General features: G+C 47.6%; 1 protein-coding gene across 1 annotated transcript; it reads left to right on the top strand.

Annotated features, from left to right (window-relative positions):
* The first annotated feature begins 405 nt into the window (after window positions 1–405).
* Window positions 406–7,252, top strand: LOC135913356 (mucin-21-like). Its single transcript, XM_070536481.1, has 5 exons — window positions 406–1,931; window positions 2,458–2,558; window positions 2,700–2,818; window positions 6,582–6,721; window positions 7,228–7,252. The coding sequence occupies exons 1-5, from the start codon at window positions 406–408 to the stop codon at window positions 7,250–7,252; spliced, it is 1,911 nt and encodes a 636-aa protein (XP_070392582.1).
* Window positions 7,253–18,647: the final 11,395 nt, after the last annotated feature.

Genomic DNA, 18,647 nt, shown 5'->3' with positions numbered 1-18,647 from the left:
TGAGAAGAGGGGGGAAGGGGGGGGGGGGGTCATGTTCCTCCAGTTTATCAGAACAAAGGAAAACTTTGACACAAGTTTTGCGCTCTCCTGCGGTTCGACGGAGAGGAGAAATTCGCAGAACGAATACGTGGCCAAGTTTGCAGAGCAAACAGGCGTGGCCGACCAACCCAAGTCGGTTGAGCTATGCACCAATCCAAATCAATTGCAGTGAGTGGGCCTGTGCTCAATACTTTCAAGGTGGTCATCATAGTCAAAAAGGATACGCGCCGGCCTTGGAGTAGCACACTTCTCGAGCACGCCATAAAGCAAGTCGCTCGCTGCACAGCAAACGGCAGCTACTCGACCGCCACAGATCAAGTCGCGCTCCCTGGGATACACTCCACCGACTCCGCTTGTGCCTCGAGGATGGCGTCGTCGGGCCTTGCTTCTACCTCCGCTGCTGGTGGATTTGACCCTAGGCTCTACGGCGACGTGATGCTTAGTGGAGACCGTTCCAAGCTGTCGACGAGCACCAGCATCAACGACGATAGCAGCAGTAGCAGCAGTGACGACAGCTGCAGCGGCAATAGCAGCAGCAGTTGTAGCAGCAGCTCTTCTAGCAGCGACGTCGAGCCGACCGGCGCCTCCCAGTCCAAGGACATCGAAAGCGTGCCGTCCATCTCTGGAGCCCTAGCCGACTTCGTTAGGAGCAAGCCACCGGCCGGAGCGTCCCAGTCGAATGACATCGAAAGCGTGCCGTCCACCTCTGGAGCCCTAGCCGACTTCGTTAGGAGCAAGCCACCGGCCGGAGCGTCCCAGTCGAATGACATCGAAAGCGTGCCGTCCACCTCTGGAGCCCTAGCCGACTTCATTGGGCGCGAGCCACCGGCCGGAGCGTCCCAGTCGAAAGACATCGAAAGCGTGCCGTCCACCTCTGGAGCCCTAGCCGACTTCGTTAGGAGCAAGCCACCGGCCGGAGCGTCCCAGTGGAAGGACATCGAAAGCGTGCCGTACATCTCTGGAGCCCTAGCCTACTTTTTTAATAGCAAGCGAACAGCCGGAGCGTCCCAGTCGAAGGACATCGAAAGCGTGCCGTCCATCTCTGGAGCCCTAGCCGACTTCATTGGGCGCGAGCCACCGGCCGGAGCGTCCCAGTCGAAAGACATCGAAAGCGTGCCGTCCACCTCTGGAGCCCTAGCCGACTTCGTTAGGAGCAAGCCACCGGCCGGAGCGTCCCAGTGGAAGGACATCGAAAGCGTGCCGTACATCTCTGGAGCCCTAGCCTACTTTGTTAATAGCAAGCGACAAGCCGGAGCGTCCCAGTCAAAGGACATCGAAAGCGTGCCGTCCATCTCTGGAGCCCTAGCCGACTTCATTGGGCGGGAGCCACCGGCCGGAGCGTCCCAGTCGAAGGACAACGAAAGCGTGCCGTCCACCTCTGGAGCCCCAGCCGTCTTCGTTAGGAGCGAGCCACCGACCGGAGCGTCCCAGTCAAAGGACATCGAAAGCGTGCCCTCCACCTCTAGAGCCCCAGCCGTCTTCGTTAGGAGCGAGCCACCGACCGGAGCGTCCCAGTCAAAGGACATCGAAAGCGTGCCCTCCACCTCTAGAGCCCCAGCCGTCTTCGTTAGGAGCGAGCCACCGGCCGGAGCGTCCCAATCGACGGACATTGAAAGCGTGCCGTCCACCTCTGGAGCCCCAGCCGTCTTCGTTAGGAGCGAGCCACAGATCTGGATTCAGCCGAACCTCGTCCGTCCGGCGGACTTTCCTAGTCACCACCCGGACCAAGTTCACGACTGGAGCGCTTGGCCCCAGTTCCCTCCGAAGAAGAAGGCGGATCCACAGCGGGCTATCCTGGACAGACTGCCGGCCATGCTTCCCCGTGTCACCCTCGTCAACCAGCACGACTTCCTGCTGCGTAGGACGGAACTGCGGATACACACACTGGGCAGGCGAGTGTTTTTTACAGCCGACGTGTTTTCGCGCAGTATAGTGCACGGGGGCGATCTCAAAACGGTTCGCTTTCAGAAGCGTTGCAATATCACACTCCACAGGGCAGCGTGCTGGCTTCCGTTGTTGGCATGAGCGTTCCGACCATGCATGAGCGATCCTGCCGAGAAGCCTCACATGCCACATCGTTGTGTGCATGCTGTTCTGAAAAAAGAAACAGTGGACAGTAATGACGGGAACAATAATCACTCATTTTGCGAAGGCATCCCTACAGTTTAAACCGATTCAGCAGTGCTGAGAGCAAGCTGTTTGAGTCGCGCATGTTCGTGCCTACATGCAGCGCGTAATTCAGATACTAGGAACAAGCACCTATGCGGCGAACCTCGTATATTGCTGTCTGTTCATGTGTTCCTCACTGTGGCATCGTGCAATCATCATGTTTGCGCTGCTCGTTTCGACACGTGCTTGCATACGCATCGCGTGGCAACGGTTCGTCAAGAATGACCGTGCCTCGTACCTCGCATGCAGGTTCATGAGGCCAGCGCCTGAATTCCGGATTACAAACTTGGTGGATGAGTGGCAGTACAAGGCGTGGCTAACCTTCACGGATTCCACTGGGCGCCAATGCGGTGAGTGTGAGCCATGCGGACGCTACCGTCGTCAGCCTTATTGCCGCCTCCCGACAGAGGCGCTTTTCCTTACGTTTTTGTGTTTGTCAATTTGTGGCGAAGTGAATATAAGCCCTAATGTGTATCCTTGTACTTTCGCAGTTGGTCAGTACTGCCACCCGGATTCACCGCTGCCCGGTTCCTGGTTGAACGGCCGCGTGCTGTCTTTTTCCAAGCTCAAGCTCTTCTCCGAGAAGAAAAAGATCCCGAACCCGCCTCCGGTAAGAGTTCGTTCGCCGCTTCCCCATTTTAGTCGCGATTGCTAGTTAGGTCGCCGTTCGTAAGGTGCACAATCCTTAGCGAGTTTGAAGAAGCGTGCGCTTTGCACTAACACCTTGGTCAGAAGGCCCTGGGTTTTACCTAGCGAAGTTGAATCGTGCACGGAACCTAGGTTTATTTGTCGAAGCTTGTCTGATAGTTACCTTGTTACTTGCAACGCCTCCTTGCACCTAACGCATGGATCCCTGAAAGAGAACTAGCAAGGACCATGGCGTGACATATATATAATTATCTTCTTTCAAGGACCAAATACTTACTTTTGTCGATTTCAGTAAACTGTGGCTCTTTCGCATATTCTGTTCTCCAACCTGGCTTTTTCTTCAAAGGTAGTCGGAAACGGTAGTGATGTCGCATTATCCGCATACCGTTTTGTGGGACCCACGCATGCCTTTCCCAAAAAGGCCCGCGCGACCTGCCGGAAAGAGAAATACGCATGTGTAGGCTTTGAGGATAGAAATTCCTTGCGTGGAAGGAAGGCATACCTCAATATCTGGCCGCAATTACATTTGACGAGGTTCTGCAATAGGCTGCACCTACCAAGGTGTATTGTTTATCCGTAGGACGGAGGAGCGCGCTTTGATGAACTTTTTTTTTTTCGGAAGGCTTGAAGGGGTCTCTAGACACCTCGCCTGGAAATTTGACCAAGGCAATGGTATGCGGGCGACCATGCCTTTCAGTGAATACTAATCGGAAAGACTTTCTTGAAATTCCTCCTCGACTTCATTGTTTACGCGGTGCGCTTATGGTCATCGTTCGCGAACAGGACGGGCGCGACCACTGGTATCTCGACGTCCTCGTCGCCAGACGCGACCACAGCGGTGTCTGCTACGGCGGGCGCCATTTTCCACAGCGCGTTGACGCGAAACGGTCTATCTGTACATACTGACGTTCGTGCATGGAGTAACCGCCGCCGAAGCGTCCCCAGCATATATGCCACTCGCTGGTTTTAGACATTTTTTTCCCAATTTAAAATTGTAATTCCTTCTTAAATCGCGAACGGTGTGCTGACTTTCATCTCTAGAAATCATCGTAATTTCATTTCCAACATCTCACAACACATTCCGGTCAGTTTTCAACTCCTTTCAACGTATCATTCATCTTGAGATTCGTAAAAAGCTTACCACTGTAGAAAGAAGGGTCTCCGATACGATTTTCGTGGAAGCGAATAGAGTCCCGCCTGTGGTACAGAACGCTTTCCCGCTAGAGTTCAGTGTCGCAACTGCTTTCTTCGCAAGCTGTAGCTGACTATCGATCCTCGTCCTTTTCAGGTAGAAGCACGCTACTGTTTTAAAGAAACCTCTACGTATATTGCATTTGTGCATTTCTTATAGAAAGCGCACGAATTAGTGTGTATACGTGTGCAATTGAAAATACCCTAATACAGTCGGCATTGCTCCAAGCGCTCTCGATGACCGCGTGTGGAAAGCCAGTCAGATCTCGATCTCTCGAATGAGTGACATCGCTCACTCCTTCCACGTAGAGTGGGCAGAGACGGATGTAAAGGGGCGGAGCGATGGCACTGCGATATTCTGCGATGCAGATGATTAAAACCTAATATTAGGCGCGTTACGCCGCGCACTTGAATTTGCCTCTTGGCGATCGCAATGACGACCTGCCCTACCGACTGATTGCGGTTGCACAAAAATTACTTCAGAGAGATTTTAAAGGCACACTAACGATAAAAAAATCTGAGCTGCATTGGAAAATTGCGTTTCCGTAATTTAAAAGAAAAACCGTGTCATGCGAGGGGACCCGAAAAGACGCCAAACAGCAAAACCGGTGTCAACAACGCATTGTACTTTCCTAACCAGATTTGAATTTTAAAATGAATTTTGACTTCATCTGCTTGGCCTAGATTTTATCGGTAAAGCAAGAGCATTATATTGTAGAACAGCCAAAAAATGAACTTCAGGAGTTTCAACATCATTAATTTAACCGCAGCGGCCGAAACGTGGAAAAATATTTTGAAATTCGTGACGTCACCGAGTGCAGGGGCTCCGGCGCGACGTTCAAAAAGGGAAACATCAAACATATTTTCTCCTATATAAACCAATCTAATACGGTGAAAGTAAAGTTTTGTGAGAATATGTTACCGCTTTAAACTTATTTGCTTTTAAAGACGGGCGGCCGACTTTAAACCTCGGGCACGATGATTCGTGCAGATATCGTAACGCTTTACAAGAAATATTCGCTAATCCTAGAACTCTGAGTGTCAGATCATTTACATATCTCCTCAACTGAGGATCGTAGATAAGCGTGGTGCCCCCTAATATTTCTCAAACAACCATGTGTCGCATGTGTGTTGTGTCTTTGGAGCATGCTGTGTAATGCATAGCAGTTGCCTGGAGTTGCACAAGTTTAGTGGTCATCGAATATTCTGTGGGCATAATTCTCATCGTTTATTCAAAAGTTCCAAGGAATACACTGTCCCTCCTGCACTTTAATTTGCGTGCAATTCGTGATAAACCTTTGATATGTTGCCGAAAGCACTTGACTATAGTCATACTTCTTTCACTGTCTTTTCTAATAGAAATGCACCAAGTATGAATTTTTCACATCAGTGATAAAATTCGTATCACATCGGAATAAGAAGCTGTAAAGACATGGGAAGCCAGATAGCTGTTGATTGCGAATTCACGTATTTCCGTGAAGTCACTACGGAGGCGACCGTAGACTTCCGCGGGACTTTCAAGCAGCATTCAGATAGTGGAAGCCGGGAAAGAAACCGGCATTCCTTTTAGTCTTCCTGGATGGGAAACTTTCGTTACTGAATTGGAACGCTAATAGCGCTGTCATAATTATTACAAACTGGTACGTCATTCGTTGTTGGCAGCCATCGATTCCTTGTTTTCGTTGGCAACGGTCAGCTTAGCGGAACAGAGCGCGTATAGTTACGGGGCTGGCCGACGGTTCCGCGACATACTTCGGCTTGCCACATACACATTCTTCTTGTGTTTTGCAGCGTCGATATATACATTAACGACTGATACATGCAGGACTTGAACGCCTGTTGACTGCATCATTTAAAAGGCAGTCCGACAGAAATATTTAGCGCATTGTGAAATTCTAGAATGTCGAGCCGCTTAGATTTTTGTCTAGAGTGTTAGATCGGCCTAGAGGAGCAGTCCCGTTGCTGTAGAGTGCGGTGCTCCTTTAAATTTCAACTGAAGTTTCTGCACCAGCTTAAAATCAAGTCACGGGGTGCGACGGTGTCCTGCTCAGGTCTATTCAGTTATTTTTACCGGTAAACTGGGCTTACATTGTATTGTACAACAATGCAAAGCACGCAGCGCTACCTGCATACATTTCCCGATAAAGAATTTTGCTGTGCAAGCTGCCACAGAGATGGCCGCATGCGACGTGGGGAGCGACGTTCCTGCCTTTTCCATTTAAAAGAACCCGACCAACAAATGATTTCAATGTTGTTGCAGCACCGCTATAAGGGGCAGCGTGCTGACACACTTACCATTATTCTAAAGCAATAAAGTGTCGCGTAACCCCCTCAGTAGTTGCAGTGGTGGTTTTCAACAGCTTCACTGGACATACACTTTTGCAAGGCTGGGACGGCGAGTCAATTTGTATGTAAATATGTTTCATATGATTAAAGAAAAATAAGCATGCAGTCTGTTCCCTAGACCAAGGCGTTCCCTTCCCCACTCCAATCTAAAAGCTCAACACCAGAAACTGCCCTCCTTTGTCTTGCAGATCACTCTGAGGTGTTACCACACTTACCGGATCCAAGTGAATGTTGGGATTGTGGACGATTACGGACACATCATCAGCGCATCGGTCGTCCGGCAATTTGTTGGTGACCGCTTCATTGCCGTCACCAGTAGCATTACTAGGTGGGTGTTGTGCTTTGCATGCTAGCTGTTTCTTTTGCAAACCTCTGTATTTTACTGCCCTTTCCTCTCTCTCTCTCTCTTTGTTTATTTCTGCACCTGTTGAAACCACGCTCAGAATATTATTGTCATCCTAATTATTATTTTTGTTCCTTTTATTCTCAGGCGTCCAGTCAACAGGGGTACAAGACTATAGGGCACGCTAAGTGAAGTTATCAAGGTTGTTTTTGTAATAACAGTAATAAAGAAACATTTATTTGTGAGTACAAACAGGGCCTCTTTCTTTTTTTTTTCCTTGTTTAATGACATTTTACAGTAAATCCAAGACAAACAATGCAATGGTGGTGTGGATGCTGAGGAATAGAAAAATAGACCTGCTGCACACATGGTGATGCCGCAGGTCAGTTGTCGCCCTGAAAAGAAAGAAAACAATGTGGAAGCGCTCTCCGCAGATAAATAAGGACACTCTAGTACCCTTGCATGCCTCAGATAAAGTCCATTATGCGCAGAATGCAGGCACGTACCCGTGCCTGAATCCCACCTTTGTCATCGAATCGGTGCCCGCGCGATTAACTCATGAAGCGTTCAGTTGTCACCATCTATTGAACGGCCACGCGTATCGCTGTTGCCAACCTTCTGTTGCCAACCGCTGTTGCCAAAGTTCAACCTTCTTTCTTTTAACTGATCCAGGGACCAGGAAAGGGATTCGGTTCGTGGTCAGTTGGTCTGTATGCTCGTGAAACAATTTCTGGCGGGAGAAAACACCAGTTGCGCTTAACTTTGCCTTTCGCTTCATTATTTCCTCGAACGACTGTTTGCCGCGACGCTGGCAGATCCTCTGAACCGTATGCCCGCGATATGGGTAAGATTAAACTTGCCAAGGTAGACGACTGGGCGTGTTGGTATAGCATATTGGAGGTTGGAATGCGCAACAGTTTCACGATACACACAGAAGAGACACACACCACAGAGCGCTCTGTGGTGTGTGTCTCTTCTGTGTGTATCGTGAAACTGTTGCGCATTCCAACCTCCAATAGGGTAAGATTAAGTGGAAAATAAAATAATGCGAGGCAGCGTCCATCAATGCCTCCGAATTCCAATTACCATGCAAAATACAAACCCTTCAACCTATAAGCAATATGACTGTCAGCCGTTATCTACTCTGGTTTGCCTTAATTGTATAGCACTTTTCGTGCAAAGGAAACTGGAAACAGGAGTCGCAAAGAGTTGAGAAATGAAGTGATTAAAAAAAATTATGCGGTTTTACGTGCCAAAACCACTTTCTGATTATGAGGCACGTCGTAGTGGGGGACTCCGGAAATTTAGACCACCTGGGGTTCTTTAACGTGCACCTAAATCTAAATACACGGGTGTTTTCGCATTTCGCCCCCATCGAAATGCGGCCGCCGTGGCCGGGATTCGATCCCGCGTCCTCGTGCTCAGCAGCCTAACACCATAGCCACTGAGCAACCACGGCGGGTAGAAATGAAGTGATATAGTAAGGCAGAGAGACAAGGCAACAGCCAAACATAAAGGAAAAGCGAAAGGTAACAAATTTAACAATAGTTTATTAATATATTTATTGATCAACATCTATTTATTTAGAAAGGAAGTAAAGAAAACAGCGCCGGAAATGATTATAATTCAGTGCGTATTGAATCGCGCTACTAGAGGCATCAGTTGAGCCACCTGACATAGCCACTTCTGTGATGTGCTTATGTGGGTGTTTTTTCTAACCTTCCGCGGTGGGTGAAGTGCGTTTAAAACTGCCGCGTCCTGTGCTGTACGGGACTGGTGGCAACGCATCGTTATACAACTTCCCAAATAACAATACGAGTCGGTTTGGGTGCTTAACTCGGTAGATCATTAAACAAGGGATCCAAAAGAATTGTGATTGTTCCGCAAGTAAATGTTTCTGTATAATTCTCCCAGAGCCGATTAAAAAAACGCGACTATAGTCGGATGCAACTTAAGTCTGCACGGAAGTCCCGCCCACGCCCTCATAACCGCCAGGCATGGTTCCCCCGCGAGGCTGCAAATAATTCATACTTCAAAAGGTTTCCTGTTACCCAAATAAGGCGGTAACTACAAAAATAATTATTAGCGCGTAATTTTATGTTTTCCCTCGTCTATTATAGTGCAATGGCGAAAGGCTTATTCTTCACTGAACTGAAATAAAATACTTGCTTCACTGCAACTATTTACTGTCAAGTTTCACTTCAATTGGAAGGGAAGTTTCATGAGTAAAACAGGTTCAGCAGTCAAAAGAACAGTACCGAGACTTTTGAAGAGTGAAATGCCCAGACTTCATATATTTTGTCCTTGTCTTTTGCACAATTCCTTGCTTCCGCCGATGAAAAGGGTCTTAAAAAAAAGCAGACTCTCCGGAGGGATCAAGTATGACGCCATATCGAAAAGGCCACATGACGACGATTTTGTTTGCTTCTGTGATTGGCTGGCAGAATAACGAAACCCTGCGTGGTCCGTGTGCCTTGGTTGCCAACTGCTGTTCTTTTTTAAGGTGTATTCTACTATAGTAATCTTTCTTTAACGCTTCTTTGCTCCGTGAATCCATTTGACGTGGTGCCTTGTTCGCCAAGTAAAGGAGAGGTGTATCTCACAGGCGTACCTGCAAGACACATTTTATTTCATTTATCTTTTGCGGGTGTAAACGCGTCTTTATGGCGAATGGCGGGCGTTATTCACATTTCTATTACTAAAGGTACCAGGGTCTCTATCTAGTTGACATTTCCAAGTCCCGTGTGTTTTCCAGCTTTTCCCTGAGTGCCTTTGCAAGATTCCCTGAGTCACACAGAATTTTGTTTTACGTCAAGACAGGCTGACACTATGTCGCCCGATGCTGTTGCTCTCTAGTAAGCATGCTAGTAAGCATGTCGCAGCGTCGAACGTGTCTGGTATTCCGATAACCACAGGCTAGCTGGGCGTTTCGACGGAACAGTGGAGACATAAACTCAAGCTGATGAAGGAGCTTTAGCGTAGGCGTACGTGAGCTGCCTGACCAGTCTCCATGATCCAGCCACCCTTTAGCGCAGAGCTAAACCAGCCAAATAAAGAGCAATTATTGCTCTCACCAAGTGTAAAACATTTTAAACATTACCAAACACAACGTGTTAACAATTACACTCCTGCGAAAAACTTACACCGGCAGCAAAGAATACATTTTATTACTGCTACTGTGTGTGGTTGAGCTTTATGCAACCAGGTGGCTGCACCCTGCAGACCATTCACATTAGCGCTTCTGTTGATACCATGAAAGGACACGCAAGGGGACATGGCCAGGCCCTGTCCCCTTGCGCTTGCGTTTACCCTAATACAGGACTCGCGAAACCCTATTGCGTTAGTAATCTTACGGTGTGGAGTGCCGGCTGCAATCGCGCAAGTCCTGGTGCGGATCGGATAGCGGTAGTCCGATGCGCTGCTGCCAGTTCGCTCATGTACTGGCTTACAGTGGGACACGATGTCGCAGCTTGACATATTGTCAGTCACTACGTTTGCAGTCCACAAGACAACAAAGTTGAATCATAGCGCTCGCGAAAAGACAGACCGACACTGACGGCGAGAGCTCTCGTCAAAGACGGGACACGTTGTAACAGAAGCAGACGACACTTGCTGTGTGCCGGAAGGGCTTAAATGTACTGAAACATTTTTCTTGTGCATTCCGTTCATGCTACTTTCTTTTTATAAAAACAAATTAACTAACATTTGAACTATTACGAACATTATTTATTTACCATAAAATTGGTAAAATTATCGATGACGCGCCCTAGTCAGCCAATCAGATAGCTCGTCCCACTGACGTAATATGGGTGATTTGCGTCATTTGAGTAGGGGCGGCTTAAAATTCCGCCGAGCAGTGTGCTGCGATCGGCAGTAATGTGCATTTTTAAAACCTTATGGTAATATACACGCTTTACGCAGAGCACTTTGATGCGTCAATTAATGATCAGAAGTACCTACTCTAACGACTAAGTACATTTGTAGAAAATTGTCAACATCGTTTCAGGGTCCCTTTACGGAATAGATACTGTGTCTCGTGACAATTGCCCCTTCCCACACTTGTTATGCTTCACCGCGTAACAATCTTGTAGCGAAGCAAAGCTGACTTTTGGGAACCGGCATTATGCAGCTTGTCGTACTTTCCGAGCTTCGAAGCCAATCGCGAGGACCACAAAGACAGAGGCAGTGCCACTGCTTACAGTGGCGAATTTTTTCAATGAAAAACACGGCGCCGAGCGGCAAGAAGCTTTATAACGAACGTTGAAGCAGCTAGGCCTAGCGTTTGCCACGGTGGCGAGGTAATCAAAACGGCGGCAATCGTGGCTTTGATTAATGCCGTTTCGGACCGACGATCATGGCAGAAAGTCCGGAAAATCGGACTGCGAAAGGCTCTTGTGTCCGAAATTAGAGACGTTCTTAGACATTGTTTCTATGGGGTACGTGATAGTGCCGCGGAGCCGTCGGGCGTCCGGAAAGTCGGCCACCGACTGTAAACTCCTCCAGCCGATGACACGGCGTCGAAAGACGATTCGTTACGATCCCCCTCTGTTACGGCAGCCAGCATTAGTGCGACTTTCGCTCCCTTTCAATAAAAATACAGCTAATTTTCCCTGATAGAAGCACAAGTTCCCTGAGCTTTATTCAAAATCCCTGAGAATTCCCGGTTTTCCCGCTTTTCCTAGTAGGTAGACACCCTAGGTATAACTCCCCTGCCCCCCCCCCCCCCTCATTTGCTTAGAAAGGTTACCTTGGGTTGGGACAGTCCCCTTACCAGGTTATGATGCATGGTACATTTAAGAAGAAAGTGCCGATTTTTTTTTCAAATGAAAAAATGAACTTTATTGCATCCAATTCCCATTGCCCCAAGCCTCATTTTGTCATGACAAACATCTGGCGCTTGCAGGAGCACCTGCAATATGGCGAGGCACAGCTTCCGAAGTTGGAAATATTTCAAGATATTGGGGAGGGATTCGGTCACAACCTATGGGCCGTTTTGATTTTTATTCTAATGCCCATGTCATGCTTTAGCGAGTTAGACCCAAGTAAATAGTTGCATACTGAACTGAATTTGAAGTATGAAAAGAAACACGGAAAATGCTTACCATGCGGTGGTGAAGAGAGCCACTTAAAAGTGATGCACCTACACATGATGCTGATTAGGTGGTATGTGCCATGCACTCTCGGCTGCAAAAGCTTACCGACAGAAGTTTACCAGTAAAACCGTGCAACATGCCAACATATACAGTTAACTTCTGTTGATGCGACCTTTACGATAGTGAAGAAATCAGGTTATCCAGCAAGCTTAATTTAATAAATGCAGAAAAAAAGAAAAGGCAATTGCCTGCTGATTTATTGATCAGTGCTGGCCAATTCTAACTCGCACCCACTTTCTGTGTTCAAAGTAGAAATCTAATGTCCACGTAATTTTTTTTAGCAAAAAAAGCGTAGCCTGCCTTCTATTTTGACAATCTAAAAAGACGAAATAGGCAAATTTTACCTTTAGAGAATAGAAATTTACACTTAACGTCCATCATTAATAGTTACTCAATCTTTATCGATACAAACCACAACGTCTTTTATACAATCCATTACGTTTGATATTCTACGCTTACGAAATGACTTCGCAACAATCATAAACATCTTTAGACTGAGCTTTTGCAATCAAAGACAAAGTGGCACCTCACCAACGTCGTCATCACACGTGAGTATGATAGCCGCTGTCGTCGCATGTGGTTTTGTATTGTATCCGATTCCACCACGTGCAGGCAATTTTCAGACCAATTTTCCAAGAAAAAAAAAGGACCCGGATTGAGTAAACTCCATAACCATTTATAGCGCTCTATCGTTTTTGCTTTAAAATCCTACTAGGGTAGGCTGACAATAGGCATTTCTGGTGGATGATGCATGTTCAAGGCATTCATCGCTTCTATAAGCTGCTGCTAAAGTGTATTGCTATTGGCACCACCATCGAGATCAGGCACGTGCATGTTGACCACTCCAGTTTGAAATATTTAGTGAAGGCCAATTTTAGGATCAAAATAACAAGTCTAGGCCAACAGACATGCACGGATGCTGGCTGGAACCTTCGGTCGGGATCAAACTAACTGAAAAATCAAATAAACAGAATTCTATTAATGGTTTTCTGCTAACGGTCTACATGACCAATCGCAAAGGTTACGAGATGCTGGTAAAGGCAACAGCAAGAAAAGAAGTGCATATTTCGTAAATTCTGAAAGTATGTGCGTAACTCGGACCACGTAGATGATGATAGGAATGCCTGTCGTGTTAGGTTCACGACAGGCTTTACGCAGCTTCAAACGTCGTCAATCTGACCTGCACACGCAAACTCGGCTCATCGGTCCCAACTGAACTAACATATAAGTGGCACACATTCCGCAATGATTTGCAGCCTGTTACCAAATCGGCCAACAGTGACTTTTCGTCACCGCCACACTGCATAGACCATTAGGCCTACTCGCCGCTGCTTCATTGCGCATCGGCGACTAAAGTTACTGTTCTGTGTTGGACGTCTTATTAGGTGCGTTTCGCGCCGGTTCTACCGTTTAGCTTTGAAGAAACGGAACCGAAATAAATGAGTTCAGCATGTACGCAACAATGTCCATGCGGCCGTTTACTGTCGCACTGAAGGTCTTGTCGGCACTCCCAAGCACCTTGAAAGGGCCTTCGTATGGTGCCATAAGAGTTGGCTGGATGTCTTCGTGTCGCACAAAGACGTGGTTCGATGAAGCAAGGTCTCTGCTTACGAAGACATCATAGTTGGACGGTTGTTGTGTGGACGTTGGTCTCAGTCGCAAATGCCGAAGCTGCTTGATGTACGTCAGGTGGTGACAGGTCGGGGGCAGGAGCCAGAGCGAAGGGCGGTGCCAAGCACAATTTCAGCTGCAGTGCACCCGAGGTCTTCTTTAATCGCCGAGCGAATTCCGAGCATCACGAGGGGAAGTTCGTCAACCTATGAAGTTCGGGCGTTGCGAGCCACGAGAGCAGCCTTCAGCTGTCGGTGCAGTCGTTCGACCATTCTATTTGCGGAGGGGTGGCACCGTATGCCGTTGTGTGGACGTGCCATACACTGAGAATACGTGTTAGTGTTCTGAATATTTCGGACTCAAACTGACGGCCATGGTGCGTAGTAACAATACTGGGGCAGCCGAAGCGAGAGATCCATCCGGCAAAGAAATATGAGGCTAGGGTGGATGCCGTGATATCGTGAAGCGGGAATGCCTCGGGCCGGCGTGCATAGCGATCCACACAAGTGAGTATGTGGTGCTTTCCGCGCGATGATGGGAGTGGACCGACAATGTCAATGAGCACGTGGTCAAAGCGACAGTCTGGCCAGCGGAAGGTTTGAAGGGGAGATTTGGTGTGTCGCGTCGTCTTCGCACGTTGGCACTGCAAACACTCACGAGCCCAGCGGCGGACGTCTTTGTTGACGCCGCACCACACAAAACGAGACGTGATGAGGCGTTCAGTGGCGCGGATGCCAGGGTGGCTTGCTTCGTGCGGCTTAGTGAAGATTTGACGACAATGTTCGGGCGGCACAAAAGGGCACGTGCGGCCAGAAGACACATCACACACAATTGTAGCAGAGGATAAGGATGAGGCGCATCAGACAACGAGAAAGAATTAGAGCTTGCGCACAAGTCGCGATGTTCACTGCCACGACGCTGTGCCTCTAAAATTGCGTCGAATTCAACAGCATCAAATATTAGGACACTTACGCGGGAAAGGGCGTTGGCAGCAGCGTTCACGGGGCCTTCAATCTACCTTAGGTCTACGGTGAACTCCGAAATGAAACTTAGATGCCGAACTGCCCTGGGGAACAACTGAAGTGACTGGTAGGTATCCCGAGTTGTGATCATCAACTGAAACATACTGTTGGCGATTATCCAGATAGTCTGTAATCCAGGTAATTATGATGTCCGGAAGATTAATGTTTATAATTATTAAATATTATACAGGCCAGCCCAGCGCATACGAAAGCTCTTTTGGGATTGGATGTGGAAAAATCTTTTGATCGTATAATGCATAAGGCAATACTTGACGTTCTCTCGGAGATGGGTTCAGGTAAGAGACTTTTTAACATGATTAAGGACTTTCTTAGAAATAGAACTGCACAACCCATGCTGGGTGAGCTTAAATCAGAACCTAAGAATTTGGGAAATATGGGTACTCCACAAGGGTCTGTGCTCTCACCCATGCTATTCCATTTAGCAATGTCCGAGGTTGCAAGAAATCTTGATAAAATTGAGGGTATACATTATGTCATATATGCCGACGACATAACCATATGGAGTGCCAAGGGCAATGTAGAACAGACAGATACCAGATTAAAGGAAAGTTTAGATGTTGAGAACACATTGAAAGACATGGGGTTGAAATGCTCGGCAGCCAAATCAGAACTCTTAGTCATTATACATCGCAGAAAAGGTCGTAAACCAAGAAGTTACATTCCGGAAGATGAGCGAAGAGTGTGCTGATACACTTATGAAGGATCCGCAATCAGGCTAGTTGAAAAAATCAAGGTTCTTGGGTATCACATAGACGGAAACAGTACTAACTATTGAACAATGCAAAATATCTCGAATAAAACAGATGAAACCATTAGGTTATTGAGGAGAATTACCAATAGACACAGAGGCTTAGCAGAAGACAGCGCATTGAGGCTAATACACGCCTTTTCTCTCTGTCACTTCACTTATGTGGCTGGATTATTCAAATGGAAGCAAGCAGAACTTAACAAACTTAACGTGATGCTCAGGAAGCTCGTTAAAGTAGCCCCAGGGATACCCAGTAACGCTGCAACCGACAAACTCATGAGTCTAGGGGTGCACAACGCAATGGAAGAAATCGCGGAGGCCCAACAGCTAGCGCGACACGAAAGATTGACAAAGTCACGAGTTGGCAGGAACATATTGTCACGTGGTAGTGACGTTAAATGACACAGCAGCAGTACTGTGAAAGACAAAACTGGCTTTTATTGGGCGAACCTGTGCCCACAAAACAGGCTACACCTAAAGCACAACGATAGCGGCGAACACACTCGGCGATCGTCGAAAATCTGATCAGCGGGTCAAGCGCGTCGGCTTTTATAGAGCAGTCGTCGAATGTTCCAGACTAATCGTTCGGACCCGTGTAGGGGGGGGGACACTCCTCGGTTCCGGTGGCGCAGGAAATTGGCGCCATCTGTGTACAGGGCGACGCAAAAATCTGTTTCCCTTGCATGGCCTCGTAGATTATCGCGCGCACGCGCGCCGATCCAGGTGGCCAAGCCCTTCCCCCCGCTAGGCTCCTCTCCCTACGCCCTCTCTCGTAATACACTCTCAACTCCCTCACCTTCGACTGTCTACGCGCCGCGCCGCCGTGCCATCCCCGCCGGCCCGGCTGCTGCTTAGTCCGCTACGTAACGCTTTATTTTTGTTATCTACTGTCATCGAGATACGTGCGCTGCTGTGCGTTTACCGACGTGGCTAGTTTAGTCAGTTCTGTGTTCCTCGGTAGCTGTGTGCTTGTGCTCCGCGATGTTTCACCCGTTTCACGACTCGTACCGCTCGTGCATCGTGCAGTGGTGCACAAATACCTCAAAAACAAGCCCTGCAAGGTTGTTCCGGGTGCCCAAAGACAACAGGTGAGGGCTCAGACCCAAGGACATCAGAAGGCGCATGTACACGAACACAGCCCTGTCCATTTGTGTACTCCATGAGGCTCCGGACGTCGTTGCGCCTTGATTGTGCTACACTTGCCTCTTCCCGGTAGAGAAAGCTGACAAATAGATGTTCCTCCTCATTGTCACCTGGTCTGTGACGTGTGTTTTTCTGTGCCAAGTCTCATTCTGCAACTTCAGTAACTTGCCCAGCTTTCCATACCGCCCTCAGTGCTTTTTCTGTGTATCACGTTCTACAAACCAACTAACAGCTGAAAAATTACTGTTAGTGTTTGTGTACTATCTCAGTAACCCCCGATGGGAAAACCGCGCGAACAACCTTCATGTGTAGGCATGATACGCTTTTTTTTTCCTCTGGAAAGCATGAGCATTGCAAGTGTCCTACATGCAGATTTTTGCAGTTCATGTTTATTATACAAGGGACAGCCCAGTAGGTACGACTTAGTGCCTTAAGTGACGTAATTTTACTGCTAAGCATTGCATTCGGGTAGAAAGAAGGGTCGTGTTGGCTTGTTTTACCTGGTCTTTGATTGAGGAATACGCCTTTCTGCGAATGTTTTCTATGTGCTGCTGCAAAAGCCGACTATCTCCTGTTCCCTTGCCACCTTTACTCAAGTTGTGACCAAGTGCGAAATAATGTGATAATGTTTGTTTCAGTTTTTAGTACGATGTTATTTTTTTCTGCCATGTTTTTTTCAATTTGTTCAGTAGTAATGAACATGTCAAGCATTTCATATATTTTCGTGCAGATCTATAAGTGAGCTTTCTTTTGGTGTGGCTCTCAATCAAACAATGTTAGCATTTTATTCTATCTTTCAGGTGTTTTGCGTGTCCTTGTTTTTGCCATTACTAGTGAGTTTTCCCTTTTTATAGTTGTCATGACTACGTCATACACGTCGTCCAATTTTGTGCAATATCTTAGTGCACATATCAGGAGCTCGTCTACATTTAGGTCTTGAGGACGTTATATAAAAATGTTGTTTTTATATGTGTGTACATGGAATGGCCTTCGCGTTTTCTAGCGCTTTCACTGCACGCTTTCTTTTGTTATTTCACCATCTGTGAACTTTTGTCTTTAGTACTCTTGTATATGTCATGCACCTCTCACTTTTGCTCATTTTTGGAGCGTGTATCACACCACGTTGTAAAAAAATCTCTTTTCGGAAACGAAGTCAATAAAGCGAGGCTGAACATCTGTTGTGTTGGAAGTAGAATTTTTTTTATGTCCCGCCACATGCTGGTATAATATAAGTATGGGCAAGACTGCGTGCGTGCCAATGCATAGCCCACGGCGCACCACGCGCCAGCTCGCCAGCAATGCCAATGCGCCGCGTAGCGCGCGCATTGCTTGCGAGCTGGCGCGTGGCGCGCGGTAACAAGCGCGCTATAAAAAAGAAAAAACGCGCCGCTTACGGGTAAAAACAAAAAAAAAGTGAGCAGCGCGCGCGACATGGGGGAAAGAGAGAAAGAGAGTGGAGCGGGTCGGCATAATAAAAACAAAAAGGAAAGAAAAACGTTTGGGAGAGGAGGCGCCGCGCGGCTGCTGTTGCTGTTGCCATGGCAACGTAAACAATCATGTGCGCCGCCATTTTGCGTAATGCGTCGCCCCTTCATTAGGGCCGTAACTGAAGGGGACCTTGGCGCTAGCGTCGAAAGAGCGTCTGCTCAAAAACGGCCAATGGGATGTATACGGAGTGTCCGCCCCCTCCCGTGTGCCTTCCACAAAGTTCTACACCATTCGCGTTACGCGATGAAATCAGATAACATAAGGTTCGGCGACAACAAACAGCGGATAGAAGCATCGATAACTTTCCAGAAACTTCGGATACATGCAGGCGCGTCCCACGCTGCGTGATTACATTTGTTAGGTGGTGAAACGTGGTTGCCCGATACAGATAAGTACACGTGTCAATATTACAAGCAATAGGTGCAGAACTGAATACTTCAAGGAGCCCAATAGAGGCTGAAGTAGAATTAAAGGCTGAAGTTAGAAACAAGATCAGAACCAACCCTCTCCCAAGAAACATGCATCCAGAATATAATATCGAAAGGAGAAAGGCAAGAGCTAAAGCACTCTTGCAGGAAATAGAGCAGCAGAACCAACTGGCAGCTATAGTTGATGCTGCCTGGTGGAAAGGTAAAGATGCATATACGGCCATTGTATCAAATTATCAAGGGAAGGTGCAAGACGCTCTCACTATTTTTACTAAGCACCCCATGGTGGCGGAACAA

Source organism: Dermacentor albipictus, chromosome 3, assembly GCF_038994185.2.
Source record: "Dermacentor albipictus isolate Rhodes 1998 colony chromosome 3, USDA_Dalb.pri_finalv2, whole genome shotgun sequence".
NCBI classification, from domain to species: Eukaryota; Metazoa; Arthropoda; class Arachnida; order Ixodida; family Ixodidae; genus Dermacentor; species Dermacentor albipictus.
The sequence above is the reverse complement of the archived record's forward strand: the minus strand, read 5'-3'. Positions and strand labels throughout refer to the sequence as shown.